This window comes from Siniperca chuatsi, unplaced genomic scaffold (genome assembly GCF_020085105.1).
Source record: "Siniperca chuatsi isolate FFG_IHB_CAS unplaced genomic scaffold, ASM2008510v1 Contig00084, whole genome shotgun sequence".
In the NCBI taxonomy this organism is placed as follows: Eukaryota; Metazoa; Chordata; class Actinopteri; order Centrarchiformes; family Sinipercidae; genus Siniperca; species Siniperca chuatsi.
This window is the reverse complement of record NW_025322562.1, coordinates 23,841-33,305: the sequence shown is the minus strand read 5'-3', so window position 1 is coordinate 33,305 and position 9,465 is coordinate 23,841. Positions and strand designations below refer to the sequence as shown.

At 37.0% G+C, this 9,465-nt stretch overlaps 2 gene segments (V, D, J or C); both read left to right on the top strand.

Annotated features, from left to right (window-relative positions):
* The first annotated feature begins 5,604 nt into the window (after positions 1-5,604).
* LOC122872681 lies at positions 5,605-6,307 on the top strand. The segment is given in 2 exon segments: positions 5,605-5,843; positions 5,924-6,307. Coding segments are annotated over 2 exon segments (366 nt in total).
* A 654-nt stretch (positions 6,308-6,961) lies between these two features.
* LOC122872689 lies at positions 6,962-8,096 on the top strand. The segment is given in 2 exon segments: positions 6,962-7,144; positions 7,231-8,096. Coding segments are annotated over 2 exon segments (360 nt in total).
* Positions 8,097-9,465: the final 1,369 nt, after the last annotated feature.

The following is a 9,465-nucleotide window of genomic DNA, read 5'->3' as shown; positions in this document are numbered from 1 at the left end:
GAAAACAAAAACAAAAAGACGAACAAAACAAAATCAACTGTGACCATAAAAACTTGTACAAAAAGGGAAGATAGCAAACGAGCATGGGACAAAAGACATTATTGTCTCTACTGTGGCCAGTCAAACTTAAAGATGGCGAGACATTTGCAGAGAAAGCATATGGAGATCAAGGATGTAGCATATGCCTTCAGCTTTCCATCAGGATCAAAAGACAGAAAGGTTCTTTTGGAACAACTGAGAAATAAAGGAGATTTCAAGCACAATACCAAAGTTCCATGCAGAAAGCCATTTACTTTTTATCTGTACAATCTACTACAGCTGGACAATATCAATCTCATAGAAATACACTTCTAGGCAAACCAGAGATGTACAGTCATACCTTTTTGCAAAATTAGCGTTAGTGTTACTGTTACACCTCATACTGCCAACTGAAGTAGGATATTTTTAGAAAATGTTTCTGAATCTAGTAAACAAGGTGAAATATGCTGAACAAAAGAAAATAAGGAAATTAAAGGAAAGTGAATGCTTGCATGAGCAAAGAATATTTTGACCACTGAGCACTAATATTTGGTCATTGTTATCTTTACAGCTGAAAGTCAAACATCGACTTCTGTGACTGTCCCACAGAGGGAAAGGAAACGCGACAGAGAGGTGGTTGAAGGTGCGTATTTAAGAATTAGGATGCTATCCCTGTTAAACCTGTCAATATTATAGCTGCAATTATTAGTCGATTCAACATTTAATCTGCAGCCATTTTGATAGAATTTAATCTTTTAGTGATTCTTAAAGCACAAATGCTTTACACATTTGCTGATTCCAGCTACTTAAATGTGATGATTGGATGCTCTTTTTTATATACAATTGTAAACTGAATATCTTTGGGTTATAACTCATTAGCATATTAGAAACACCTCTGAATCTAATGCAGTACATCACCATCATCATCATCATCATGACCTCAATGATAAAACACAGAACTGAATGAACTCCTCTGTGACAGTGTCAACAAAAACTGAACACTGCAGGATTTATAAAAGTCTTCATGGTGTCTTTATGGCAGAACAGTTGTATTAGATTGCATTAGTGTATATAAACTCATGTAAACCCTCTGCTATCAATTTGCAGATACAGTTGCATGCTTTCAGTATGTCTTCCTTTCCTGCACTGCATAGTATGAGGTGTCACTTTCTGTTTGCTCTTGTTTTTCAGATGGAGGTTCTGACCTCTTCTCCCGAAAAACAGACATGACCAGGCAGTGAGGATCGGGACTCAGATATAGAGGGTAAGTTAGGGACTGTATAATAATTATTGGGTTAGGAAGGATATTTAATGGTATTAAAAGGTTATCCTTGGAACCTTTTTATGTCTTAAAAAAGAATCAATACCTTTCCCAGTATCTCAAAATAATAGGCTCCATTAATGCCAAACTTATCAAAATGGTAAATATTCCATCCAAAAAAGAGAGAACTGAACTGCTAAATAAATAGTTATTACACTACTAAGCACAGGCGGCTTTGTGCTTTCATTTACCTATGCTACACTGCATAGTATGAGGTGTCACTTTTGTCAGTCTTTTGACTTCTTGTTTTTCAGATGGAGGTTCTGAACCCCGTGTGGATTGGAGTTCAGATATAGATGGTGAGTTAAATCGCTTTTATTATTATACTATTTCCTTTTGCCAAAAAAAAAAAAAAAAACCCTACTGGTTGTTTTTCATATTTTAATAATTCATCAGTAGTAGTTTCAGTGCAATTTGTAGCTCTTTTGAGATGGGTAATCCATCACAGTACATATTTAGTGTTCTTTTGTTTGTGGCAGTTTAATTATTGGCCCTCGGTGATACATTTGTGAACAAGAACTATTTTTGTAATGTTTGTAAACTTGCAGTTTTGATCTCAGAAAATGTAAGAGTTAGCAGCTAGCTGTCAGGTCTTCGTGGTCAGATTTGAATGTCAGCGCTTGAATACACATGAACCTTCATAACCATTATACCTGAGGTTTCACTGACTAACAGGAACTAATGTTTGTCTGTTACTGTTGTAGATGAAAGCCCAGGACCAAACCTGGCTAAAAGACAGAAGAAAAGAAGAAAAAGAAGGCGGTGGTGAAAGAAAGAGGTAAGTTCTTTAAAATTGGGCAAAAATGCATAAACTTCAAAGCAAAAAGTAGGTGCTTTCTGTGACTGTGTGCCAGCTGTGCACAGGGTTGACAGCATTCATTATCACTTCCCTTGATATTTTGATGGCAGGAATTGTGATTAATAGTATATTAGACAGTCTGCCTTCCAGAGTTAAATGTGTACATACACAGACATAAAACAGTTGAGATATGCGTGTTGAAAATTTCAAGAAATAATCACGAGTGGTAGTGATATTTCCTCAAGACCTTTACTCTAATGAGGGGAAAAAACTGCAACTTCCCCAGGTATGTGGGTGGAGACAGAAATAAACAGTCTCAGGATTTTATATTAAGACCAACTTGTAGATCACAGATCAACACTTTTACATCTTAAACAACAAAGAATGAAGTAAGCCTAAACAATGTAATATAATCCAGGTTTTTTTTTAGCATTTTATTTAGATTTTAACTGTTACCCAATTTTATGGCTTTAGTAAATTATGAACTATTACTCATGAATGTATGATCTTAACCTCATTACATATTTTAACATTACAGAGCATGAACTTACTATACTTTTTTACTTATCAACAGGCTATGAATGAATTCTCTTGTCAAATGTGTTACTGAATTATTTTATTGCTCTTTAAACATAAATCAACAAAATATTTAAATAGCGCTTCACATTCATTTTAGCTGCAGGTTTGTTTGGTTACTGAGTGGTGGTAAGGGGCTGGTATAACCTGAAAAAGTGACATTAATGCAAACCCTCCCATGTAAACTCATGTATCAGTAATTGTAGCCCTCTGTGCAGATACAGTTGCATGCTTTCAATATGTATTCCTTACACTGCATTTTATGAGGTGTCACTTAGTGTTTGCTCTTGTTTATCAGATGGAGAGGCTGACCACCTCTCCCCCCAAAAGACTCTTGAGCACTGCAGTGGGGATGGGACTTCAGATATGGATGGTGAGTTAAATGGCTTTCATTAGGACAGTTTATTGTATTGTGTCAAACTGTACACAAACTTCTGCCTTTTGTTAAAAGATCTTACTGGTTGTTTTTCCTACTTCAGCACGTATAAAAAAAGACACATATAGGTTTGAGGTTTCACTGACTAACAGGAACTAATGTTTGTCTGTTACTGTTGTAGATCAAAGCCCAGGACTAAACCTGGCTAAAAGACAGAAGAAAAGAAGAAAAAAGAAGGCGGCGGTGAAAGAAAGAGGTAAGTTCTTTAAAATTGGGCAAAAAGTAGGTGCTTTCTGTGACTGTGTGCCAGCTATGCATGAGCCAAGTCAAGAAATCTACACTGTGGTCTATGCACTGGATGTTAAAGAATCTACATTTTCTTCTTTGTCATCTGTAGAAGGACCCAAAGTACAGCTGAAGAGGCCATGGAGTGAAGCAGAGAGGATTGCTGTCTACAAACAGTTGGGAAAGTTTATGGCAGAGCGGCGATTTCCAGGTAAAGAGGACTGCGCTAAATGCATAACACAAGACAAAACCTTGGAACAAAGATCCTGGAAGGATGTTAAAAACTTTGTGTATAACACAATTGTGACTCTTAATCGAAGATCAGCGTCACGGAAACTTCAGGTCTGAAGACGTCATTTTGCATTGTAATTCAATGTTCTACTTTTAATGTCGTTGGCATGTTTGAACATTGTTAGTTTTGGTGCCGTTTGGTTAACAGTGGTGGAATGTAACTGCACATATGCTCAAGTACTGTACTTGCACTTTAATTGAGTATTTCCATTTTTTTATCTTTACTTAAGGTTTTGAATACAGGACTTGTAGTGGAGTATTTTCAAAGTGTGCTGTTAGTACTTTTTCTTAAGTAAAACGTCTTCCACCATTGTTGGTTTGTGCACATCCTGAGTTGTGTCTCAGTTAACAAATCAAATAAATCTAGTTTTGTACACTGGAGATGGCATTCATTGCAGCTTTATTGGAAGTTGTATGATACTGATGTTTATTGCTAAAGTTTGGTTCACTTTGGTAAAGCAGTAATTGTATTTTAAAAGTACATGTGTATTTTTGTACAGCAGTCTAATCAATGGTCACAACATTAATTTTAGAACACTTCAAGACTGATTTAGTATTACATTATTTGTCTGTACTAAAACATAAAATGGTAGCAAGCTAAAGACAGAAGGGCCATTCTATATACGAAAAACTAATCTATTCTGAAACGAACCCAATAGCGCCCCCATGAAAAGGTCCTCGCTCCAGTGGTAAAATGCTTTAAAAAATTATTTGTCTGTTTAAAGAAGCTGAGGTGGAAACTGGAGTCAGGGAGCCACCTAGTGCTGAAATGCAGCATTCATTTGTCTCTAAGTATAGCAGAAAGGGTGGTCCTCACCTCCTATGTGAATTTATTTGGACCTCACTTCGGTGCATATACAGGAATGTGTGTGTGTGTGTGTGTGTGTGTGTGTCAGTGAGAGGACAGAAGAGCTCACATCAGTTCAGCTTCAACATCAACCATGTTCTCTGTAGCTCTGATGCTGCTGCTGGCAGCTGGATCCTGTGAGGAGCTTTCAGTGGATTCACACTAATAAACACATTAGAAACACTGAATAGTCAGATGAATGATGGAGATAATGTTGATTTCTGTTTCCACAGGTGTGAACAGTATTGATCTCATCCAGCCAGACTCAATGGTGGTGCAGCCTGGACAGTCTTTGACCGTCACCTGTCAGGTCTCTGGTTATTCTCTGACTGATAACAGCTATGCAACAGGTTGGATCAGACAGCATGAAGGAAAACCCATGGATTGGATTTTAAATCGGTGGGGTGGAGGAGACTTTAACCAAAATAATGCTCTGAAGAACAAGTTCCTTTACCACACACACACTTCAACTAGCTCGGTGACATTAACAGGACAGAATGTGCAGCCTGAGGACACAGCTGTGTATTACTGTGTACGTCAGCCCACAGTGATACAAACCACCAACAGACCTGCACAAATACCCAGCAACCATGTAACTCAACCACACACATGTTCTAACTGTGAATATTAATGAAGACATTACTCTCTGATGAATTGATAAAAATTAATGTTTATGGAATCCACTCAATCGCAGAGACGATTTTTTGGTTACTGAGGGACAGAGGATGAGTTGAGTATTTTAATTTATCCGTGCAGATCTCATTTGACACCCACTGCAGCCGAAATCAGGAAAGAAGAGACTTTCCTTCAATACAAGATGCATATGACACATTTTTGTGTGTACTGCCTAGAAAAGATGGGGAAACATTTTCCTGTTTCTATGCATCAAGGTAGAAAATAAGATCTGACAAAGCAAACTTAAACAATAGCTCCATCTTTTCACACACACACAAATAGGATGCAAATTTCACTTTTGTAATTTGGCCAAGATGAAAATAGCTCAAAAGATTGTCATTGTAGAACACATAACATTTATTTCCCTACTCTGTCAGCATAGTTTCCAGGACTTTTGGTATTTTCCTCTGCTGTTGCAGAGATACTCTACTTATGGAAATGTATCTGTGTCACATGTTCCCTTTTTAAACCTGGAGAGGAGGTCTATGCAAACTCTTCCTCTCTTATAAACACACCATCAGCAACTTGTGGCAGAACACTGGGACAGTTTTATATATTTCTGAAAACGCTCAGATCAGAGAGCTGAACTACAGTGTTTATCACAGAATGGAAAATACAGTTATCTGGAGTTTGTTCTTTGTAGTTACTATTCATGGTGAGAAAATCAATTCTGTAAATGTCCAACCTGTGATTTCCAAGTTTGTTGGATAATGATCACAATTTCTTTGCTTACAGGAGTTTGGAGTGAGATCAAACTGGACCAGTCTCCCTCTGAGGTGAAAAGACCTGGAGAGACGGTGAAGATGTCATGTATCACATCTGGTTATAGCATGACAAGCTACTATATTCACTGGATACGACAGAGGCCAGGGAGAGCTCTGGAGTGGATTGGGAGGATGAACACAGGCTCAAACTCTGCTAGCTATGCCAGCTCCTTTCAAAGCCGTTTCATCATGACTGAAGATGTGTCCAGCAGCACTCAGTACCTCGAGGTCAAGAGCCTGACAGCAGAAGATTCTGCTGTTTACTACTGTGCTCGAGATACACAGTGACTGAAGACAGTGGAGCAGCTGCACAAACACCTCCACAGACAACAAACAGCAATGTGATCTACATCACTACTGGGTTTTCTATTTACTTTGACTTTGTATATTATAAACTGACAAGTAAATATTTATTCTCTTTATAATGTTACATTACTCACAGTAATAGACAGAGTTCCTTCAAACAGCATTATTTAATACTAAATTACCCATGTCACAAACCATTAATTATATGAAATCAGTTTTTAAAGAGAAACCAGCTGAAAAACATTTGATCACAGAGTGAACTTGGCTGCATCAGAAGATCATTAGAAAGGTGAAATGTCCACAATCAAATATACATTCAAAACATTGGTGGATGGTGTAACATGATGAGATGACAATGAAGCGATTTTCAAAAATTCCAGTGGATATTTGTGATCAGAGGAAAACTGTAGATTATTTAGCTCATCTGCTGTCCAATATGCTTACAGGGAGTAATGAGAAACCATGATGCCAACATACATACATATTTTAACTTATTTGAATAAACCTTGTTTGTAAATGTGTCAGATTTCTGAACAAAAAATTAACATTTTGAAGATTTATTGAAAGCAAAGTTGGACATGTGTCTTTGGTGTTAATTCTCATAGACATTTTATGCAAATGAAATTAAAGCATTTCAAACAAACTTTGAATTAACTGACTGAGGAATGACTCCTGATCATTCATTCTCCAGTTTCATCAAACGATAAACTGAAAGCCAAGTCCAATCTAGGTCTCTCCTCCCTGTGAGGAGGAGTCAATGCAAAACTCAGATGTCTTCCACCTCTACTTATCTGACTGCAGAGAGGACGACAGAGAACAGTGGACACACAGTTTAACATGATGGACTATAGGACAGGACTGCTGCTTTTAACTCTCTGCTGGGCAGGTGAAGATCTTCACTGATCTTTATTTTATTTCAATTTTATTTTTGTCACCAGCTAATTTCACGTGATGTCTTTATTCTCTTGACAGGTGTTGATGGTCAGACTCTGACAGAATCGGAACCAGTGGTTAAAAGGCCTGGAGAATCTCACAGATTGACCTGTACAGCCTCTGGATTCACATTCAGCAGCTACTGGATGCATTGGGTCAGACAGGCTGCTGGAAAAGGACTGGAGTGGGTCGCAGCTGATGGTGGTGGTAGTGGCAAATACTACTCTCAGTCAGTTCAAGGCCGGTTTACCATCTCCAGAGACGACAGCAGACAGCAGCTGTATCTGCAGATGAACAGTCTGACGACTGAAGATTCTGCTGTTTATTATTGTGCTCGAGAGCCACAGTGACTGGAGTTGGTTGAGCAGCTGTACAAAATCCTACAGGACTCATCGTTCAGGCTAGTAGAGCCCAAACATGAAGTTTTTTTATAGTATTTATATTGTATACTATGTGTTTTTTTTAATGTTTTATTTTTTTACATAGCTTTTTATTTATTTTTATTCCATATGTTTAAATGCATATATATTTTTTAAATAATGCATTATACAAAGTCCTGAAAACCTTTCCTGAGAAAAATTATTATAGAACAAACAATTAAAAAACCACAATAAAGATTACTTGTTCTTAAAAGGGCCATAGACAGCACAACAATCTGGTTGCTGAAATTGAACTACTACAAATACTAAACATTTCTACAAATTAAGACTCAATAATGTCTTAATTTGTAGAAATTTGAGTACCACTGATGTAACAGACTCATTTTGCTCTATAATACAAACCAACTGAAAGTAATATAACAATCCAAAACAACAAACTGTATGTTATTTGATTTAGACTGTTATTTTATTTCTGACACAACCACACAGATGAAGGTCAAATGTGTTGATCATTACGAAAAGTAACCAATAAATGCATGAACTATGATAGTTTTCATCTAATCTAAAGGAATTCGGTTTTTTGCATTTTGTCACACTGGTTTCAGTTCCTGAGCAGCTGTTTTCCTCTGGAGGCTCCAAGTTTCTCTGTATATCTGTGTCTTCAAACATCTGCAATCACTGAAACCATTAAAAGTCTTTTAAGCAAACCTGCAAACCAGCAGCATCACACTTAAGTTTTCATACTATTTACATGATCCTGGCTGCTATCACTGGATTTCTGTTTACAGCAAATAAATAAGTAAATACAGTAAGTAAGCAAAAATGAATGCAAATATATTTGCTATTGTTTTGTGACTTTAACCTCCAATGTAAATAAATATTTTACATGTAAATGTTGCCCCCCTGGTGGGTGTCAGGGAGGGGTATGTTCCTATACCCTGCAACTGTATGTAGAAACAAAGAGGCAGAAAACTTTAGCTTGCGTTCAGCTCGACTGCAGGATTTATTCTGCCCTCAACATAGGAAATACTAAAACGATGACTTCCCGAGGTAATCAACAAAAAGTTTGTTGTAGCATCAGGTAAGTTACAGTATCTTCAAGTATAAGAAATATCACCATAACTTCAGAAAATACATAAGTAACCATAGCATATGTAAATACACTGTGAAATAAACAATATGAATGACCATAAGTTTACTTGTTCTTCAGTTGCACTTGAATTACTTATTTAAAAGTAAAACAACCATAATTTAATCTTATTTGGTTTTTGTAACTAACATTTCCCATAGTTCAACACTTTCCTCACATTGCATATATCAACCCATAATACACAACCTTACAGTGAGTAACTATTACATTTACCTCTCATATTACTCCAACTCCTTTGTCACACATTCACAAATTACTGTATTTACGTCTCTTCTAAAGTCAATAACAAACACACATACACAGGAAAACTGCTTAAGAGAACGTGAGCTATATGCATTGACACTGTATGCATCTTCAGGTAGGTTAACAAAACAAAACCATCACTTTCGCGTGTTCCATTAGCATTTCTATTGTACTGTGTATGCTACCCATTAGCAACAGGTCCGCTAGCCTAGCATGGCAGTGTATAGCTAACATCTCCATTTCAACATTACTGCAAAACCACTCAACTCTAAACATTGTACGTTGTCACCAAGGATTCACACACTATTACCCCTTATCCTGGGGTACATGCACGTGAGTTTCAGGAAAATTAACCCACCTGTATTGTGAGAATTAAAAATTTAAATGAAGGTTGCTTGCCTATTATATTAATAACATGTTGAAACTTTTGTACACATATACACACACACAGGGCATGAGGCTTAACAATTCAAAGTGTTGTCCTGCAGACTTCCTGACTGC